This window comes from Narcine bancroftii, chromosome 7 (genome assembly GCF_036971445.1).
Source record: "Narcine bancroftii isolate sNarBan1 chromosome 7, sNarBan1.hap1, whole genome shotgun sequence".
In the NCBI taxonomy this organism is placed as follows: domain Eukaryota; kingdom Metazoa; phylum Chordata; class Chondrichthyes; order Torpediniformes; family Narcinidae; genus Narcine; species Narcine bancroftii.
In genome coordinates, this window is record NC_091475.1 from 169,739,460 (window position 1) to 169,761,121 (window position 21,662).

Here is a 21,662-nt window from a genome sequence, read left to right on the forward strand (position 1 = left end):
TCTCTTTTCTCAGTCCCGAGGCAGAGTCTTAATCTGAAACGTTGGCTGTCCAGTTCCCTTAATGGATGTTGCCTGAGCTGCTGAGTTCCTCTGGCAGTTTGTTTTGTTGCTATTAACAAACTGCTTATTAACAAACTCCCAGTGTGGTTCTAATACCAGTGTGGTTTTCCTCCGAATGATCATTATCTGATCACAAAAAAAGAACAAAAATTAATTGATTTCTGAAGACTGCAAACAGATCAATTCAAATATCCAGTCATTCTAGCAACCATCTTACCTGCCCAACTTTACATTTATGCATTAAATAGAGTACTACAAAATAACAAAGTGAATTCTTTATATATAAAAATGTAGATTATGTTCAGATAAAATCTTTACCTTTCAACTCTAATTTTAATATTTCAATATTAAAATATGCTTATTTACTTATGTTGGGTTTCTATCTTCCTTTTCCTTTTTATGCTGTCCTATTCCTTTTGGACATTGCTCTTTCAAATTCATTATGCCATACTTAATAAAGAAGAATTTCAGTGTCCTCATCTGTGGTCCACACAATCTCAAACTGAACAGAATCATTTGTTTTATCCTATTCAACCTTGAGTTAATTTTCTAAACCAGTGTTCACTCCTTCAGAAAGTCCACCTGTCTTCAACTCTGTAACATTGCCTGCTTCTGCTATTAAATCAGACTACTTATCACTGAAACATTCAATCAAGTTTTGTTGCTCTGGATTTCCTGCATCGTTCACCTGCAGCTCATCTAAAACATTTGTCATTCCCCAACCTCTATGTATCTTTCATTGCTTCCATATTCAAATTTGACCTGAAATTTAATACTGTTTCTCTCTCCACAGATGCTGCCTCACCATTTAAGTATTCCCTCCATTTTCTTTTTCATTCAACAAATTTATGGGACCAGAGTTACATAATTACTTGGAAAGACAGATTTCGAGTTGGGCAAGAGGATAGGTCAGATAATGGAACAGTTGGTGGAAAGGTAGATGCGATATGTAGTGAGGAAGGATAGGCCATGGATGTAGCATAAATACAGTAAATTGGATGGGTTTAAATGTGCAAATTAAGAATAAGGGCATAGAACTTAGAGCATGGATCAGTACTTGGAATTATGATGTTGTAGCTATTACAAAGACTTTGTAGACGTGAGGACAGGATTGGCTGATGTAGATTATGGGGCTTAGATGATTCAAAAGGGGTAGGAATGGAGGTAAAATGGGGTGTGGCATTGCTAATCACAACTATAGAAAGGGAGGACAATGTAGAGAGATGGTCTACTGAGTCAGTGCGTGTGCAACTCAGAAACAGAAAGGAGGGATCACTCTATTGGGAGCATTCTATAGGCCTCCAGATAGCCACCAGACCATTGAAAAGCAGATAAATAGACTGATTTTGCAAAGGTGCAAAAATAACAGGGTAGTTGTTATGGGAGACCTCAAATTCCCCAATATTGACTGGTACCTCATTAGTGAAAAAAGTTCATACAAGGTAGAATTTGTCAGGTGTATCCAAGGATTCCTGATACAGAATGCTGACAGGAGTAAAACACGAAAGTCTGCAGATATTATGATTATAGTTAAAACACAGAAATGCTGGAGGTCTCGCAGCATCCATAGGAGATAAAGATATATTACCAACATTCTGGGCCTGACATCAATAGTCGATAAGTTATTGGAAGAGTTCTAAGAGATTGGATATACATGTATTTGGATAATCAAGGATTGATTAGGAATAGTCAACATGGCTTTGAGTATAGTAGGTTCGTTCAACAAATTTTAGAGTTTTTCAGATTTATTGTCAGAGTACATACATGACATCACACAAAATAGAGTTACAGAGTTTCTTTCTCCTGCAGAAGAGGCAGAATTACTACTTGTTGGTAGGGCGAAAACTGTACAAAATGTACTCATCTAAATAGATAACAAATGTAAACAGACTGCAATACAGAGAGAATAAAATAATCAATGAAGTGCACAAGTAACATTCCTTAAATGAGACCCTGATTGAGTTTGTTGTTGAGTCAGCTGTTCTTGAACCTGGTTGTGCAAGTCTTGTGGCACCTCTACCTCTTCCTTGATGGCAGCAGCAAGAACAGAGCATGTGCTGTATGGTATGTGGGTCTTTGATGATTGATGGTGCTCGCCGACAGCAATGTTCTTGTAGATGTTCTTGATATTAGGGAGGGTTTTGCCTGTGATGTTCTGGGCTGTGTCCAATACCTTTTGGAGGGCTTTCTGCTCAGGGGTATTGGTGTCCCCATACCAGCCTATGATGTAGCCAGTCACCACACTTCTGTAGAAATTTTAGTATCACACCAAACCTGCACAAACTCCTGATGAAGTAGAGGTACTGAGGTGTGCTTTTTTCACAATGTCATTAGTGTGTAGTTCCAGGAGAGATCTTCCGAAATAGTGATTCTCAAAAACAAAACAAGCCCAATAAGTTGGTTATGTACCTTTATGTTTACTATATAAAGTGCACTGTTTGACTTGTTGAGTTTCTCCAGTATTTTTTTTTTCTTTCAACCACATTGTCTACACAACCACATTTGACCCTATCTAATGCCACTTTCAGGGAATTGTATATCAGTGTCTTACCTTGGTTTGTCCATCCAAAATGAAATACCTTACACTTTCCTGCATTAAATTCCATTATGAAGAGCAATCTGAAGAGGTCACGGCCTGGGTGGTGAGGGTTGTTGAGGATAGAGGCTACTTTCTTAAGACACTGCCTCTTGTAGATAATCTCAATAAAGTAAAGGCTGATGCCTGTGATGGCACTGGCCAAGTTCACAACTCTCTGTAGCTTTTTCTTATCCTGTACATTGGGGCTTCCATACCAAACAGTGATGCAAACAGTCAGAATGCCCTCCACAGTACATCTGTAGAAATTTTCAAGTCTTTGGTGACATACCAAATCTCCTCAAACTCCTAACAAAGTATAGCCACTGGCAAGCCTCATCAACATGGAGAGATCCTCAGAGAACAGATCCTCAGAGATGTTGACACTGAGGAACTTGAGGTCTTAACTCTTAACACTACTGACTCCTAGATGAGAACTGATTCATGTTCTCTTGTGTTTGAGTGGATATCAAGAAAATTGATGAAGGAAAGTTTATTGTTATATACATTATACAATATACATACGCACTCTGCCAGTGCCATGGGCACCAGTCTTCACTCCTGTCTTGGGTAAACTTATACCTCTCATTTTGTTCGTTTTAGATTGGTCACAGTGTTTGAGCTACCGAAAGAAAATAGACACACACACTGAGAGCAGTTCAGATTATACAAATGTTTATTACAAATTCAAAAGCTCATTTCACACTACAATATGCAAGCCCTTCCTAACTATACTTATCAACGCTTGGACTGGTCCAAACTGCCGAAGCGAGGCAACGACTGCACACTTGTAGTAGGTTGTCAGGGCGCCGGTAGCAGCTTCTCCACCTCCCCTGACCGGGACGTTGGCTGGACTCTAGAAGTTCTTCTTCTTGCTGAGAGATGTTGCCACCTCTCGGAGAGTCTCAAACTTCAGCAGTGGGACCATGGCTTATATTACCCAAAAACTGCTTACCCAAGCACCTATTCCCAGCACAGCAAGAAAGATAAGTGAAGAAAGCCTCTACTTCCTCAGGAGTTTGCAGAGGAGCTAGTGGAGTTGTTCAAGTGAACCGGTACGGACGTGAAGGGCCGACATGCCCTGTTTCCGTGCTGCAAAGGTTATATGGTTATATGGAAAGGCTGTGGATGCCTTTGACAAGGTCCTAACTAGGTGGATAGTCAAGAAGGTTCAGTCAGTCAGTATTCATGATGAGGTAGTATTCGACATTGGCTCTATGGGAGAAGCCAGAGAGTCTTCATGGACCATACTCTCATACTGGAGGCCTGTGTCTAGTGGTATGCTTCAGGAATCAGTACTGGGTCCAGTGTTGTTGTCAACTATATCATGGACCTGAATGATAATGTGATGAATTGGATCAACAAGTTTGCAGATGACACTAACATTGGAGGTGTAGTGGACAGCGAGGAAGGCCTTCAAAACTTCCAGAGAGATTCGGACCAGATTGTAAAATGGACTGCAAAATGGCAAATGGAATTTAATGCAGGAAACTGTAAGGTATTTCATTTTGGAAGGACAAACCAAGATAAGACACTGATATACAATTCCCTGAAAGATAGGGTCATTGGCCTTCATAAATCAAAGTGTTGAGCATTGGGGTTAAGATGTTATGGTAAAGTTGTATAAGACATTGGTGAGGCCAAATATGGAGTATTGTGTGCAGTTTTGATCACCTAACTGCAGGGAAAATATCAATAAAATTGAAAGAGTGCAGAGATTTATTAGGATATTGCCTGGACAAAGAAATGAGTTACAGGGAAAGGTTAAACAGGATAGGACTTTATTTCCCAGAGCATAGATTTGATAGAGCTATACAAAATTAGGAATGATAATAGAAAGAGTAAATTAAAGAAGGCTTTTTGCCCTGAGGTTAGGTGAGATACAAGCCAGAGGACATGGGTTAAGAGTTAAAGGAAAAAAGTTTAATAGGAAACATTTGGGAGAACTTCTTCACACAGAGTGTGGGGTGTGTGAAATGAGCTGGCAGCTGAAGTGATGAATGCAGGTTCAATTTTAACTTTTAAGAAAAATTGGACAGGTACATGAATGGGAGAGGAATGGAGGTACATAGTAATGGATGCAGGTCAGTGGGACTCGGCAGAATAATAGTTCAGCACAGACTAGAAGGGTTCAATTGCCTTTTTCTGAGTTTTAATGTTCTATGGTTATATGGCCAACTATGATGGAATTTGGGAGAGTAAATTGGGAATATCAGTTCTCAGGAAAATGCAAAGCAGAAATGGGGAGGATGTTTAGGGACTACTTGTACAGGAAAAAGAGCCATGGTTGATAAGAGATTTGGAACAGCTAGTCAAGAGGAAGAATGAAGCATACATGAAGTTTAGGAAGCAAAAATCAGGAAGGGCTCATGAGAATTGTATGTTAGCCAAGAAGGAACTGAGAAGAGAGAAAGCCTTGATAAGTTAGATCACAGAAAGCCCCTACCTATAATGAATAACAAAAGGATGACTATAGGGTAGGTCTGATTAAGGATAAAGGCGGAAAACATATGCCTGAAGACAGAGGAAGTAAGGGAGATCCTAAATGAATATTTTGCTTCAGTAGTCAGTGGGGAATGTGAGGTCACTGTAGAATAAACTAATATGCTGGAACATATATTAATTTTAATTTTTCAATTTAAATTAAATTTAGAAATACAGCATGGTAACAGGCCCATGGCATAATTAACCTACAAACCCCATACATTTTTGAAGCACGGGAAGTTTAAAAAGGAGCAAGTGCTGGATATTCTTAAAAATATTTGAACAGATAAGTCCCTGGAACCTGATGCAATATATCCCAGATTACTATAGGAAGTGAGGAAAGAGATTGCTGGGATTTTGGCAAAGGTAATTGCATTCTACTTGAGCGGTATGGAAGGATTGGAGAATAGCAAATGTCGTCCTCTTGTTGAAGAAAGGCAAGAGAGAGAATCCTGGAAATTATAGTCTTATGTCAGTGATGGGCAAACCTATGGAAAGGATGCTTAGGGGCAGGATTTACAAGCATTTAGAGAAGTATAGTCTTCTCGGGGAGAGTCAGCATGGCTTTGTGAGGGGAAAGTCATCCCTCACAAGCCTAAATGAGCTTTTTGAGGGGATGATGAAAGAAATTGATTGGTGGATATGGTGAATATGGATTTTAATAAGGAATTTTACAAGGTCCTGCATTATAGGCTCATTCAGAAACTTGTGAGGCATGAGATCCATGGAACCTTGGCTGGGTAAATTCAGAATTGAGTTGCCTGCAGAGGATAGTAGCAATTAGAATATATTCTGCCATAGGTCCTCTGTGGTTAGTAAGGATTTACTTAAGGTAGTAAGTGAGTGGAAAAAAAAACTTGAGAACCACTGGCTTAGTGAAGTTCTGCTGTCATTGTGATTTTTTTTCTATACGACTCAAATTTTACAAAACCTTGGGCATCATGGTTAATGTAGCAGTTAGTGTAATGCGACCTGGGTTCGAATCTAGTACTGTCTATAAGGAGTTTGTATACTCTCCCTATGTCTGTGTGGTTTCCTTTGGGTGCTATTTCTTCCCACCCTTCAAAATGTACAGGGGGCTGTAGGTACAGCTCTTGGGATTACTTGAGGTGATATGTGAATGGAAAGAAAATTCCTGAGAACCACTGGTCTAATTTAAAATTAAAAAGAAGTGGAAGAGTTTGTAAATTTGCTGGTGACACGAAGGTTGAAGGTGTTGTGGATAGTGTAGAAGACTGGAAAAGTACAAAGCGATACACTTTGGAAGATTGAACTCATTGTCAGGATTCAACAGTGTGGAGGAACAGAGGAATCTTGGGGTCCAAGTCCATAGATCCTCAAGGTTGCCATGCAGGTTGATAGGATGGTTAAGAAGGCTTATGGTATGCTGGCCTTCATTGAGTTCAAGAGCTGTGAGGTAATAATGCAGCTCTATAAAAATCTGGTTGGACCACATGAAGTATTACAGTCAGTTCTAGTTCCCTCATTCCAGGAAGGCTGTATAAGCTTTAGAGAGGGTGTACCAGGATGTTGCCTGGATTGGAGAACATGTCTTGTGAAGCAAGGTTGACAGAGCTAAGGCTTTTCTCATTCGCGTGACAAAGGAGGAGAGGTGGCTTAATAAAGATATACAAGATTATGAGACCCATAAGATAGAGTGAACAGCCACCCTCTTCTTCTCAGGGCAACAAAAGCAAATACTAGAGGCCATCTGTTATGGAGAATAGAGGAAAGTTTACAGGAGAGGCAAGTTTTTTTAAATTAAATATAAATACATACAAAATAAATAATATTACAAAATAAAGTAAATAATATATTAAAATGCTAACAACTGTTTATCTACATAAACTAACAAGTACTTGCCATTTTCTACAGGGTGAGTTACCCTATTCTTGGCACTAAGAGCCAGGTGTGAAATGCACCTAACCCTTCCTGCCTACTTACATTGTGTCATCCCTTGATGAAGGGCTCAAGCCCAAAACGTTGGTTATGCATCTTTATCTTTGCTACATAAAGTACACTGTTTCACCAGCATTTGTGTTTTCACTTCAACCATGGTGTCTTCAGACTTTCGTGTTTTACAATGGTATTGTCAACTGATTTGCATTTCTAGATCGGCATGCCACAAGTTTGGAATAAAGTTTTGAAAAGGTGTCAATTACAGACAGAAGTGGATTCAACGTGTATCCCTGTACATTAAAGAGTTTTGCCGATTCTGATTTTTGGGCCCTGATACAAAAAGTCCCAATTGGGCTAGTTACCACGAATATTACAATATCCTTTAAAAGTGTTTGGAGGAGGGGGGTGTGTGTGCAAACTGAAAGAATTATCCAAATGTTATTACACTGAGCACCAATACACATTGTTGATGAAGCTCAGCATACAGGCAACATCTGTTGAAGCTTACTGACCTAAAATGTTTACGCAATTACTCCCTGGCAAGTCGCGCAAGTCTGTGTGAAGAAAATTTCAAATCGCAAGGCTTTTTTCAGGTGCATTCTAAGCTAAGAATGCGCCTGAAGAAGCAGAAGCAGCTCTTTAAATTGCCATTCAGGTGGCAGCATATAAAGCGCAAGGCTGGCCACCTGAAGGACACAGATGCACAGGATGCGGCTCTGAGCACAATCCAGCTCCTGCCCAGTGTCAGCTGCGATCAGCAGCCTGACCCTTTAACATCCACTTTCATCCAGCTGCATTCAGGTGGCTGGGGGAGCCACTGAGCTGAGCTGATTATCCCTCTCGGAGGAGGGTTACGTAGCTCGCCTCAAGAGCGCCTCCTGCACATTCAGGTGGCCTCAAAACAGCCGCATTTTGTCTAAACATGCGGTTTTACATGTGGGCAATTGGCCACCTGAAAGAGTCTAGAGACTAAATATGCTGCTCGGCCTGCTGAATATACCCACTATTTCCTGCAAATCCCCAATGTCCGCGGTAGTATACCATGATTTAAACTATGAAGATATGCATTGGCTTCTGAGATTCACAATTGGAGAAATTGCTTCAGATCGTAACTAAAACATAGAAAATGATAAAATTAAGTCAGGCATGTGAAAAAAAAAACACAAAAACAGCAGATGTTAGATTCTTGAGCGGGTTGCCAAGGACAGGTGAATTACTACAATAGCTTGCACGCGTGGATTTGTTGCATTAAAAAATTCCGTTTCAGTTTGCCTCTAACAACTAAATGTCATAAATGAGTGGCGCGCCTATGCGGAGGTTAATGGGTCAGCAGGTGACGGCTTTTATCATTAAATTAAGAATGCCGATGGATATACAGGTTTGAAAGGCGATGTTTTTATTTGGTCATGTTCTGTAATCGCAGCCTATCAATAAGGTAAAGGTAAAAGACGGCGTTCTCGACATGGATTAGGCAGTCAAAATCAAGGATGCCAGTTGGAATTAGCCTGATCACTATAACATTGCCAATCAGAGTTGAGCTGTACTGGTACTAAAAAAAAACAAGTTATTCTGAACATTAGCTATGCCAATGCACTTAAATTTAACGAAGAATACGTTGGAAGAACGTACCTCCCCACAGTATCTTAAGTTAAGTCATCAGGGTGGTCCTTGTGAGACTGCATAGAATGGGATCCTTAAGATCCTATAACCAATGTCATTAGTCGGTTTAATGGCTAGAAGCTTGAAGGGTCGCCAGTTGCCGTTATTTCTAAATATACTACATATCACATCAACTTTAATTAAAACGATCTGCCTCTATAACGTGACGGATTCCGAGTTCAATAATCAGTAATAACATATCAAAAACTTTTCATTATCATAGGAGATGATTAACAAAACAGACAGAAGAAGGCACGCACTCCCAAGCAGGACCCACCGGGAATAGCAGGGCAAGAGTGCTCGATCGCGAACAGAAAGAAAATAACGGCAAGAGGGGCTGCCTGGCATGTCAAGTGGGAAGGGTGTAGAAGTGGGGGGAGGGGGGATTGGGTGGAATATTTCTTGTGTTCTTTACCGTTGGAAAGACAAGTTTCCGGATGCTCGCTCCCAGACAGTCCAGGTTGACGCGCCGGCGAGCCGCCGACCTGCTCCCCGGAACTGTGTTCTTCCCATTCACCAGCCGTGAAAACGGACAACCGGCATCCTCGGGGCTCTCCGGGTAATCCGTGCTCGTTGAACTAAATGATTCGGATGAGATCTTCCTCCCAGACATTCTGGTTAATACTGTACATCAGTCTGTAAAGGTGCCAACCCCAAAGCTCTGCTCTGTGCTGTTGGTTTCGGCTCATCGCCTGAGCTTCAGAGCCGCCAGTCCTCCGCTCTCCGAACCCCTTTCTCTCTTGCTTATCTCCGAGAACAAACATTTTTAAAGCTCATGGTTACTGCGATCACGTGCTTTCAGACGTCGTTAATGCCGCCCCAAATTGCCCTTAAAAGCAGCGGTGATACAGATGAAGGGACAGTAGCGGCTGTGGCGCTGTGTACCTGATTTTAGAGGGACTGGCGGACCATGTCAGGCATTCGCATCCGACCCCTAATATCGACACATTAGCTTCCTTCCACAGAGGATTGTTTGATGAGGTCTTAATAACAATCCTATAAAGCAGAAATGCGACATATAGAGGCAATGCTTGAGAGAAAGATTGGCAAACAGTTTAGTTTCAAGGTTTGATGTTAACTTTAACGCTAATGTATAAATAGTGATCGAGAGAGGGCACTGCATATAAATTGTACGACCACAATGGCTGGTCTTTTTTACAGAGAACGAGTCACGGATGTCTGGTCGGAGCAATCATTTTGTGTGCGCGCTCCTTGGAGGCTTCAGAGTTTGCCGGGACACGGTTTGCGAAAGTGACCTCCGACGAAAGAATTTTGGGAAATGTTTCACTAACTTATTTCTGGCCTAGAACTCCTAGGAAAAATTGCACATTGCTGGGCTCATTGGAGTTAAATCAGTCAGGTTTCATTCCTTTAGGACAGCAGTACTCAATTTATGGGCCGATTTTTTTTTTCCAACGTGGGTCATTCCAAATAGAGGTGGTTGTTTTTTTTTTTACCTGATCCTGTAACTTATGAAATCGAATCTATACTGTGGTAAACGGAGTAAGGCGCGGTGAAGGTGACCACTTCCTTGAATAGGAAAAAAGCAGCGTGGATATACTGCAGTTGAAATAAATGGGAGCAAATGGAAATTGCAAATGGTTCTGTTTAAATGTTTAAAAGGACGAAGAAACATTAAACACTAGATCAGTGGTTCTCAGTTTTTTTTTCCACTCACATACCACCTTCAGTGAGGATACCAGAGGTGTTCTGTGGTTAGTTAGGAATTGCTGAAGGTGGAAATGTGAATGGGGGGAAAAAGGTCGAGAACCACTGCACTAGATCCAAAACTTAGGATTTGAAAATAGATCTAGATGAGAACGGTCAGGAAAACTGTAAATTAGATTTAAAAAGTGGATTGACTTAAGATACAACCCAAAAACATTCCCACAAGGAGAAATTCTAGAATATCTAAAGATGCAGTTATCGATGAGATAATGGGGAAATGTAAAATAAAATAGAAAATGTTTAAGACCAGCACCAAGTTCAGATTACAAATAGCCTTAAATCTTGGTATGCATATTGATTTTTCCAATTTTAGGCCACCCCCCCCCCCCCCCACACACACACACACACACACATGTACCTGGTTCCACTGTTGACATCTCTACTTTACCTATTCCTGTTGCTGTTCTTACTTTTTCTCAAATCTTTCCTCCTTACCAGTGCCTGACCATATCTACCCATGGATGCTGTGGGGATACCCATTGAATTCCTCCAGTTTCTCATTGCTGGCTCAATTCATTTTCACTAGTGTGTAATAGAAAATTAATACCGTATAACCACAAACTAATAATTTATATTATTAATATATTTGACATGATTACTGTCTCTTCATGTCTTTTGCTTTTTTTCATATTTGCCAAAATCGTTGCTCTGCTAAAAAATATTGGGACTTCCCTTGTTGCAAACCTGCTCCCATATGATCTTTAATAGAAACTAAAACTCAAAAATAGTCTGCAAGTCATCTCAAGAGAGTGAAATTGAGTCATCATTTCAGGTTGACAATCTTTTGATACAAGTAGGATGTCTTAAAATTTGAACATGTTTTGCAGAGTGAAGAAAAGTGGATACCAGAAAAATTATGTTGGCTGGAGATGCAAGAGACTACAGGTCCTTAATTCTAGAGCAAAAAAAACATTATGTTGTTTGTTGATTAAGAATGGCACAAATTCATCAATCACAAATTATTTGACCTGAGCAGATGGAAATTGGAGATGAATTAACATACCAAAATGTGAAAGAGGGAAAGAGAATGAGAATATTTGAACTGTGAAATATAGCAAAGAAGAAAACCATTGCAAATGCTAGAAATCCAATGTAAAAATAGGGAATGCTGGAGTTACTCCATATGTCAGGTAGTAAGTGAGTTAATATTTCATGTTTATGACATATCAGATTGTTCTGACAGAATGGCTGGTTATCTAAAATTATTGAGTTCAGTGATAAGTCCTGGGGAATGTAACATCCCAAGTATGAAGATGGTATTTCAAGTTTGCATTGGACCACTGAAATAATGAAAAAAGGAAAACCAAAAAAGTCAGAGAGAGAATGGATTGCAGCATTATAGGGACAGACAACTGAAAGCTCACAGCCACCTTAGTAGGCTAAACAGACATTTTCTGCAAAATATTTCATCAATATGCACTTTGTCTTTCCAATACTGAGTATCAAATGAAGTATGCTAAATTGGAAGAGGTGCATTTTCATCCATCTGCATGTCAACTTGGAAGCATATTTGGTCCCAAGTTTACGTTTAAATCCACATCCATCTCATTATTAAGACCATTTTTTCCACATCAGTATTATTTCCCAATTTTATTCATATCTTTTCCACACATCATTATTGTTTCCCAACTCTAAGTAGTACTCGGTTAAAAAGCTAAAGAACTCCTTGACTCAACCATTCCAATGTATTTTTGGCTACTTCCCTCCCTCGACAAACTTGTGTTCATTCAAAGTTGACTATCCATCTTGACCAATTCCACCCCCTATGTCCTTGTATGTACAGACCCACAAAGACTAGTTTGAAGGCATTGCATCAAATTTAAAATGTTTAAATCCACTCAAGCCTGAAATGTTGGTTCTGTATCTTTACCTTTTTGATATAAAGGACATTGTTTGACCTGCTGAGTTTCTCCAGCATCGTGCTTTTACCTCAACCATGGTGTTTGCAGACTTCAGTGCTTTTAGTTCCTTTCTCTCCCTCCCTTGCAGATTTTCAGCAGAGAACCAGCAAAATAGTCGACTAAAACTCTTGCAAGTTCAGGTCTGGCCATCTGGGTCCATTGTTGCTCAGCAGAAAGTCAATGATCACCATGTACAGTGCACCACAAGGGAAAGTGTGCATGACACCGTTTGGCCCATGTGCAGGAATCACAATGAGGCCAATGGGCTAGTTGAGCGATTGCACCGTCATCTTAAATCAGCACTTACAACTTCTTCCTTGCCGCCATCAGATTTCTGAACAGAGAGGTGGAGATGAGCAAATGTAGGTTCTTGGGAGTCATTATATCGGAAGATCTTTCCTGGAACCAACACACCAATGGCATCATGAAGAAAGCCTCTACTTCCTCAGGAGTTTGCGGAGGAGCTAGTGGAGTTGTTCAAGTGAACCGGTATGGACTTGAAGGGACGACATGGCCTGTTTCCATGCTGTAAACGGTTATATGGTTATATGGTTTGACCATTTTATATTTTTGTAATCTCCTGTAACCCTCCAAGATATCTGAGCTCCTCTACTTGACTTCTTTTTCCAGAATTTAATATACTTCACTAACATCAGTATAAAGGAAACCACATTTTGAGCATCAAATGAAGTACATTGTAGAAGAATTACAATTTCAAGCTCATCCTTGGTCATTTTCCTCCTTTTTATATTTAGTTCCAAATTGAATTTCAGATCCTTCTCTTAACCACCAAGGTCCATCAAATTCCCCCGTAAACATTACTGCCTTTCTTTCATTCTTTAAGATGCCCCTTAAAGACTATCTCTGCAATCAAGCTTTTAGTCATGTAACTTGGCACAAATTAGTACATTAATACTTATCTAAATACCCTTGGGACTTTTCTTAACACAGATCCTAGGACAGAGAACAATACAGAAGAGGAATAGGCCCTTCGACCTTTATGTCTGCACTGAACACAATGACCCAACAAACTTGAGGTCCCTCCATTCTCTTCATATTTAGGTGTCTATCTAGAAGTCTTGAAAATGCTATTTGTATTTGTTTCCATCTCAGCTCCAGACACTCACTACTCTCTGCAAAACATTTGCCATGCACATCTTGTACAAACATTTGCCATGCACATCTCCCATAAACTTGCATCTTCACTTTAAAAGATATTTTTACCCTGAGGAAAAGATTCATACTGTACATTCTATCAATACATCTCATTATTTTATAAATTAACAGGTTTCCCCTCAGCCTCCTATGCTTCAGAGAAGATAACCCAAGTTTGTCCAACCTCTCCCCATAACTCATATCCTCTAATTTGGGCAACATCCTGGTAAACCTCTTCTATGCCATTTTATGCTGCATGAAATTAAATTATATTATTGAAAGCTCTTAATATTGTCACTGTAAATGCCTGTGATCCATCTTCCATGAAATGTTAATTATGTTCAACTTGTTACTATGGGGTCATTGCTTTACTTCCATAGGTAACACTCAAAACAAGTCTAATTGCTATTTTCAATGCAATGAGAAAAAAAATGTCAAGGTACAACCAAAAAGTTAAACAAGCATTTATATAACAAACAAAATTTCATACCAAAGTAGCTGAGGAAATGTTAGGAAACATAGTCAAAGGCTTGGTTAAAATGACTAATTGTAAGGAAAGAAAGAGAGGTCAAAAGAATAAATCGACTAAAATTGAATTTGATGTAGATTGCTGAACTTGTGAAAAGAACAACAAAGTCGATGTGCCAGGAACACTTAGCTTCAGACTAATCCGATGAGTAAATCATTTTCAGGCAGTCAGTTAACACAAGAATAACCATTAGGTGGGGCCTCACTCCACACTACCTCATTGGCAGATATGGAGGTGTATGAACAGTGAAGTTATGAAGGCTTGAAGTGTATTACTTTTTCCAAAGCCGATACGGGCCTTGGAACCGTGTGCAAGTCCTCGTCAAGTGTAGCTGATTAATGAATGTGACATTAATGTACATAACTGAGTAAGAATGGCGAGCCCCGCGGCGTTTACATCGCATTCTCCATCGGATCTGCTGCTAGAATCGACATCTCACATTGAAAGCGCCTCCATGCCTATCGAGGCTTCTATTAATAATGATCAACATTAAATAACGAGGTCGAATTTTAATAATATCAGACATAACACGATAACGACTGGTTTTGCATTTGGATGCATTTAATTTAGTTCATTGTATCAAGTTTAACTAGTTTAATTTTGCAAAATGTTTAGTCCTGAGCTTGAGTTACGATATCTACAGGAAGCGGTGCTTAAAGAGGGCTCAGAGAACTTTTTAACCATCCAACCCGCATATCTTTGAATCGACTACCTTCAAGGAAGAGGATAAAAACCAGAGTTGCCAGGCTGGAAAACAGCTTCTTCCCGCAAGCAGTGAGACTGCTGAACAATTCTAGAAACCCATAAATTATTTTTATATAGATTTATTTTGAAACGCTATACATTTGTGTGTAGGGTGCACTGTGCATCGATTTGTGTGCACTATAATCCGGAGGTAATTTCGACGGGTTATATATTGCATATATTTGTATATTTGCATATACAAAGATGAACTTAATCGCGTGATATTATAGTTTTCCCATTATCCGGCGAAGGAGTGGAGGTAATAGCGTCCGTGTTAAGTTCCCAAATGAAACGAGTTGAATTATTGGAAAACCAACAAGCAACAGAGATCAGTAACAAAACAATGAAAATGATGTTAATTGCAAAGAAACCTGGATACTTCAGACAATAAATGCTCCGAGTGGGGTCAGACATTTGATAAAGTTCACACGTCTATGGACAACTTTTGGGACTGATTTGGGCATTCCCCCCGACGTTGTTCCTATTCCAGTATCCTGTAGAAAACTCTATTCGCTGTGTTTATACGCCAACTTAGTTAATTGAAGCCCCTACGGCTTTCATCTGTATTTACTTTGAGGACCTTCAATGCTCATCCATATATTGCAAACTCCTCTCCACTTTCACCTACCTGTTATGTCCAAGTGTAATGACTACTGATGCCATATCCACTTATGACCTCTTGCCTGATGGCCTGTGCTCCTCCCCCTGACCGCCTCCCTCTAGTTTGTATTCAGGCTGCTTTCTGCTTCCACCTTGGCCCAAATCGTTGGTTATAAACCTTTGCTTCCCATGGACGCTGCATGACCTGCTGAGCTTCTCCAGCACTTTTGTGTATTGCAATACTGATGGCATGTTTGTGGCTCTTCTGCTCTAGAGTGCATGAAAAAGATTAGGAGGGGGAATAATAAAGTTAAGATTGGGCATTTCCGTGGCTGCAAATAACACTCCCACAAAGATATGTTATCTCTCCATTGCAGGAGTGAAGATACCTTGGTGCCATAGCATTCAACCCAGGGAAAATGAACAGTCAATTTCAAGGTTCATTAGATACCATTCAGAGACATTAGATACCATCCAGAGGACATAGAACATTACAACCCTCCCTAGCACAGAACATACAACATTACAGCACAATACAGACCCTTCAGCCAACAATGTTGTGTCGACCTACATAAATCTACTCCACAACAATCTCATCATTCGCAATCTCACACCAATAACCCTTTATTTTTCTTACATCCATGTCCCTATTGTGTCAGCCTCCAACACCACCCCCAGCAATGCATTCCAGGTACCCACCACTCTCTGTGTAACAAAACTTACCTCTGATATCTCCCCAAAATTTCCTCCACTAATCTTAAACAGATATCTTCTGATATTTGCTATTGTTGCCCAGGAAAAGGGTGTTTGATGTCCACCCTATCTATGCCTCTCATAATTTATTAAGTCACCTCTCATCCTTTGTTATTCCAAATAATCTTATACATCTCTATTAAGTCACCTATCATCTTTTGTCACTCCAAAGGGAAAAGCCTCAGCTCTGTCAACCTTGCTTCATAAGACATGTTCTGCAATCTAGGCAACATCCTGGTAAATCTCCTGTGCACCCTCTCTAAACCTTCTACAACCTTCAGTTATTAGATGACCAGAATTAAAAACAATGTGGGCTAACTAGAGTTATAACCACCTGGACAAAAAAAGAACAGGGTCCCACACGTTGAATAGCTAACTTAAAAAGTAGCATCTGAAAGATGTCTGAATTACTCCCAAGCTACATGTTAGCAAGAGTAGAAATATGATCATTTATTAGATGAAAACCAGAGATGGTTTGGTGGGGGAGGGGAAAATTCAGAATCTTGGGACCAACTAGGGGAGTTAAAACCTGCATAAATTGGACAGGTTACACCAATGTCCAGGCTAAGAAGGGAGGTGCTCACGAGTGCTGACCAGGAGGACTTATACTAATATTGTTATAGTTTAGTCCTGTCAAGGTACAAGAAATACAACCAAACTACAAAATACCACACACAGAGGATTTATTAGTCACGCTACCGGGAATGAGCAGTAATTAGGGTTATGTAAACAAGGTCACCTCCCCAATACTGTTGAACCTCATTCAAAGTACAAGGTTACAGAGGACAATATTTAAGGCATTTTGTTGCTTATCATTAAGTAACATTCCTTTGAGGGGATTGTTTCAAGCTGAGGTGTTACAGTCAGTGTTTGCTCATTTCCAAAGACAGGAAAATGGTTATCATTGATTGGCTTTCTATAATTAAAAGATATGGATTCATGGCAGAGATGATCAAAAGGGTCCTTTAAGACAGTGTTAGCCTGGCTCTTGGCTTCCCCAGTATTCTCTATATTCATTATTTTTAACAGGGTTAGTTGAATTCCAGACACTGAAGCAAAGCCATGGTCATTCTGCCCCACATCCTATTTGACAAGCTTGTAGTCCAGTCAGCTGTTTTTGGGCGGGAACCCATTTATGAATGGGCTGCATCTGACAGCTCGTTATGTGTAACCTAACGGCAGGTAATAGCGTTATTGTGTAGAGGACCAGGAGATGGCTTTATGGAAGAGGTGATAATGGATAGTTGTCTGGAATGTTGAAAGTTGCAGCTGACCTGTCTGTATTAGTGTCCCAATACCCATTTCTTAGTAATTCATAGCAATCATTTAAAAGTCTACTCTACCTTTAATTCTTCTTCTTTGGCTTGGCTTCGCGGACGAAGATTTATGGAGGGGTAATGTCCACGTCAGCTGCAGGCTCGTTTGTGGCTGACAAGTCCGATGCGGGACAGGCAGACACGGTTGCAGCGGTTGCAAGGGAAAATTGGTTGGTTGGGGTTGGGTGTTGGGTTTTCCCTCCTTTGTCTTTTGTCAGTGAGGTGGGCTCTGTGGTCTTCTTCAAAGGAGGTTGCTGCCCGCCGAACTGTGAGGCGCCAAGATGCACGGTTTGAGGCGATATCAGCCCACTGGCGGTGGTCAATGTGGCAGGCACCAAGAGATTTCTTTAGGCAGTCCTTGTACCTCTTCTTTGGTGCACCTCTGTCACGGTGGCCAGTGGAGAGCTCGCCATATAACACGATCTTGGGAAGGCGATGGTCCTCCATTCTGGAGGCGTGACCTACCCAGCGCAGTTTGATCTTCAGCAGCGTGGATTCCATGCTGTACTTCGATGTTAGGGATGAAGTCGCTCCAATGAATGTTGAGGATGGAGCGGAGACAACGCTGGTGGAAGCATTCTAGGAGTCGTAGGTGATGCCGGTAGAGGACCCATGATTCAGAGCCGAACAGGAGTGTGGGTATGACAATGGCTCTGTATACGCTAATCTTTGTGAGGTTTTTCAGTTGGTTGTTTTTCCAGAAGATGCTGTTTACATCCGGCACCGCACGTATGGCAGTCTCTTCAATCTGAGGTGTCTCCAAGCTCACACCAAGACACAAGAGCAACTTGTCTGTGAACTACTCTTTGCAGATGATGCTGCTTTAGTTGCCCATTCAGAGCCAGCTCTCCAGCGCTTGACGTCCTGTTTTGCGGAAATTGCCAAAATGTTTGGCCTAGAAGTCACCCTGAAGAAAACTGAGGTCCTCCATCAGCCAGCTCCCCACCATGACTACCAGCCTCCCCACATCTCCACAAAACTCAAAACGGTCAACCAGTTTACCTATCTCGGCTGCACCATTTCATCGGATGCAAGGATCGACAACGAGATAGACAACAGACTCTACCTTTCATAATACGGTTATAATAACATCTTAACTCTTATACACAACACATTTATTTCATTATATTGTCAACCAATACCACAGTATGACAGGGAGAGAGAAATTTGAACAGGATGGTAGAGCAAGGGGAAAACAAATGAAAATAAGAAAAGGAAAAAGGCAAAGAGTAAGGTGGCAACAATGACAAGAGGCTAATAATATGGTACAAAAGATGCCTCATTGGATGGAAAATTCACAATAACGTAGATAAGGTTAAGGCATAGAATATAGAACATTACAGGCCTTTCAGCCCACGAATTGGGCCGACCTATATAAGCCTACTCGACAAACTAAACCTTCCCTACCTCACTCCCATAACCCTCTATTTTTTTTGCATCCATGCGACTGTCAAAGAGTCTTTTAAATGTCCCTATTTTACCAGCCTACACCTGGCAATGCATTCGAATCACCCACTACACTCTGTGTAAAAAAAACGTACCCCTGACGTCTCCAGTAAATTTTCTTCCCCTCATCTTGTACAGATCTCCTCTTGTTTGCTGCACTCACCCTGGGAAAATGGTACTGGCTGTACACCCTATCTATGCCTCTCAAATTTCTAGACCTCTATTGTCACCTCTTATCCTTCTTCGCTCCAAAGAGAAAAGCCCTAGCTCTGTTAACATTACCTCATAAGACATGTTTTCTGATCCAGGCAACATCCTGGTAAAACTATTCTGCTCCCTCTCCATAGCTTACATATCCTTCCAGTAATGAGGTAACCAGACCTTTATAGACCTGCAAAATTACCTCACGAGTCTTGAATTCAATTCCCCAACTAATGAAGGCCAGTATACTGTAACCTTTCTTAACTACCATATCAACACAAATAAAAACCTTGAGAGATTTATGGATTGGGCCCCAAGGTCCCTCTGTTCTTCCAGAATGTGTCCTTTGAACCATGTACTCTTTCTCCACATTTGATCCTCCAAAATGCATCACTTCACATATATCCCAACTGAACTCCATCTGCCACTTTTCCACCCATCTCTGCATTCTTTCTATAGCCTGTTGTAACCTACAACAACCTCTTACACTATCCATGACAACTCCAACCTTCATGTCATCAGCAAACTTACTGGCCTATCATTCTACTTCTTCATGCAGGTCATTTATAATAATCACAAAGAACATGGGTCCCAGAACAGATCTCCAATGTACTCCACGAGTCACTGACCTCCAGGCAGAATACATTCCATCTACTACTACTCTCTGGTTTCTGTAGACAAGCCAATTCTAAAGCAACACAGCCAAGGTTCCATGGATCCCATGCACCATGTCCCCCTGAATGTGTCTACCATGGGGAACCTTGTCAATGGTCTTACCAAAGCTCATACACACATTTACCACCTTACCTTCATTAATTTATTTTGTTACTTCCTCAAAAAACTCAATTTGTATCGTGAAGCATGACCTAACCCTCACAAAGTCATTCTAAATATCCCAAAGACTACACTTCCCTAAACATTCATAAATCTTGTCCCTTAAGAACCCTTTTCTATAGTTTTTCCCATCACTGACCTAGGAATTACTGGTTCATAATTCCCAAGATTCTCCCCATTACATTTTTTTTAAACAAGGAGACTACACTTGCCATTCCCCAATCCTCCAGTACTTCCTCCGTGGTCAGAGAGAATGCAAACATCATTGCCAATGCCCCAACAATCTCTTCCCTCACTTCCTGTAGTAAGCTGGGGTATATCTCATTCGGTCCTGAGGTCTTTTCAATCCTAATGTTTTTAAGAAGATCCAGCACTTCCTCCTTCTCAAGCGCAACATGCTTGAGCGCAAAAGCTTGTTCTATCCTGACCTCACATTGAGCAAGGTCCCTCTCTGGTGAACACTGAAAGCAACGAATTCATTTAGGACCTCCTCTACATTCACTCTCATCACCCTCTGTTCTTCATGTATGCAAAGAATGCCTGAGTGTTTTCCTTAACTGACTTCCCAAGGCCTTCTCGGGTCTCCTTGTAGCTCTCTTAAGTCCTTTCTTAAATTCTTTCCTGGCTACCATATAATTCATATGAGTCCTTCCTGTCATTTGTTTTTTTTTAAACCTTATTTATGCTTCTTTCTTCCTCTATCTATCTCACCTCTTTTGTCAACCACTGTTCCCTTATCCTACCATCTTTTACCTGTCTTAGTGGGACAAAACTATCAAAAGCTCTGTGCAAGTGGTCCCTAAACATCCTCCACATTACTTCTGTGCTTTTCTTTGAGAACATCTGTTGCCAGTTGACTCTCCCCAATTTCTGCCTAATCCCTTTATAATTAGCTCTTCCACAGTTATACACTTTACCATTTTGTCTACTCCTATCCTTGTCCATAGCTAAGCTAAAGGTCAAGGAATTGTGGCCACTTACACTGAAATCCTTGCCCACTCAGAAGTATATTGACTGACCAGGTACACAGTACTAGATCCAGCATGGTCTCTCCTCTCGTTGGCTTGACTACATACTGTCAGGAATCCTTCTTGGACACAGCTAGCAAATTTTGCCTCATTAGTTCCTCTTGCAGAAAGGAGGTGCCAGTCAATATTTGGGAAGTTGAAGTCTCCCATAACAACAACCTTTCCAAAATCTGCAGAATCATCTGCTTCTCAGTGCCCAAAAGGCTATGGGTGGGGTGGGGGGGGGGGGGGTGGTGGAAAGGAGAGCATATAGACCATTCCCAATACAGCACCCTTTCTGTTTCTGACTTTCACCCACACTGACTCAGTAGACAATCCCTCCACAAGGTCCTCCGTTCTGCCGTTGTGATACTATCTCTGATTAGTAATGCTCTCTCCCTCCCTTTACCTCCCATTTTATCCCTTGTAAAGCATCTGAACCCCAGTATCTGCATCAGTCAATCTTATCTTACATACATATGTAATTCTGTGTACTGATCCATGCTCTAAATTCATTTCTCTTTTTCCAAATACTTCTTGCATTGAAATAAATACACATTTCAGACCCTTCAACTAACTACATTTATGGTCCCTCCACTGCCTGTCCTTCCTTACAAACTCACTACACATCACATCAACCTTTTTCAACATCTTCTCTATTCTTTGCTTTCTCAATTTTGGTTCCCATACCCCTGTTAACTATTTTAAACCCTCCCCAACATCTGTCGCAAACCTGCCCACCAGGATATTGGTCCCCCTCCTGTTTCAGGT

At 40.8% G+C, this 21,662-nt stretch overlaps 1 protein-coding gene across 6 annotated transcripts in view; it reads right to left on the reverse strand.

Moving 5' to 3' along the window:
• The window catches only part of gucy1a2 (guanylate cyclase 1, soluble, alpha 2), a 205,694-nt gene that overhangs the window by 179,927 nt on the left and 4,105 nt on the right, over window positions 1-21,662 (reverse strand). For 2 of the 6 annotated variants that reach the window (XM_069891227.1, XM_069891233.1), the window contains exons 2-3: window positions 10,794-10,927; window positions 9,093-9,673 (exon numbers count right to left, since the gene is read on the reverse strand). The exons of 1 other annotated variant lie outside the window; for it this stretch is intronic. In XM_069891227.1, coding sequence (XP_069747328.1) covers window positions 9,093-9,290 — 198 coding nt within the window. In that variant the 5' untranslated portion in view covers window positions 9,291-9,673; window positions 10,794-10,927. Of the gene's footprint in view, window positions 1-9,092; window positions 9,674-10,793; window positions 10,928-15,362; window positions 15,593-21,662 lie in introns of those variants that run through there. 3 more of the 6 variants (XM_069891228.1, XM_069891231.1, XM_069891230.1) reach the window with 3 other exon arrangements.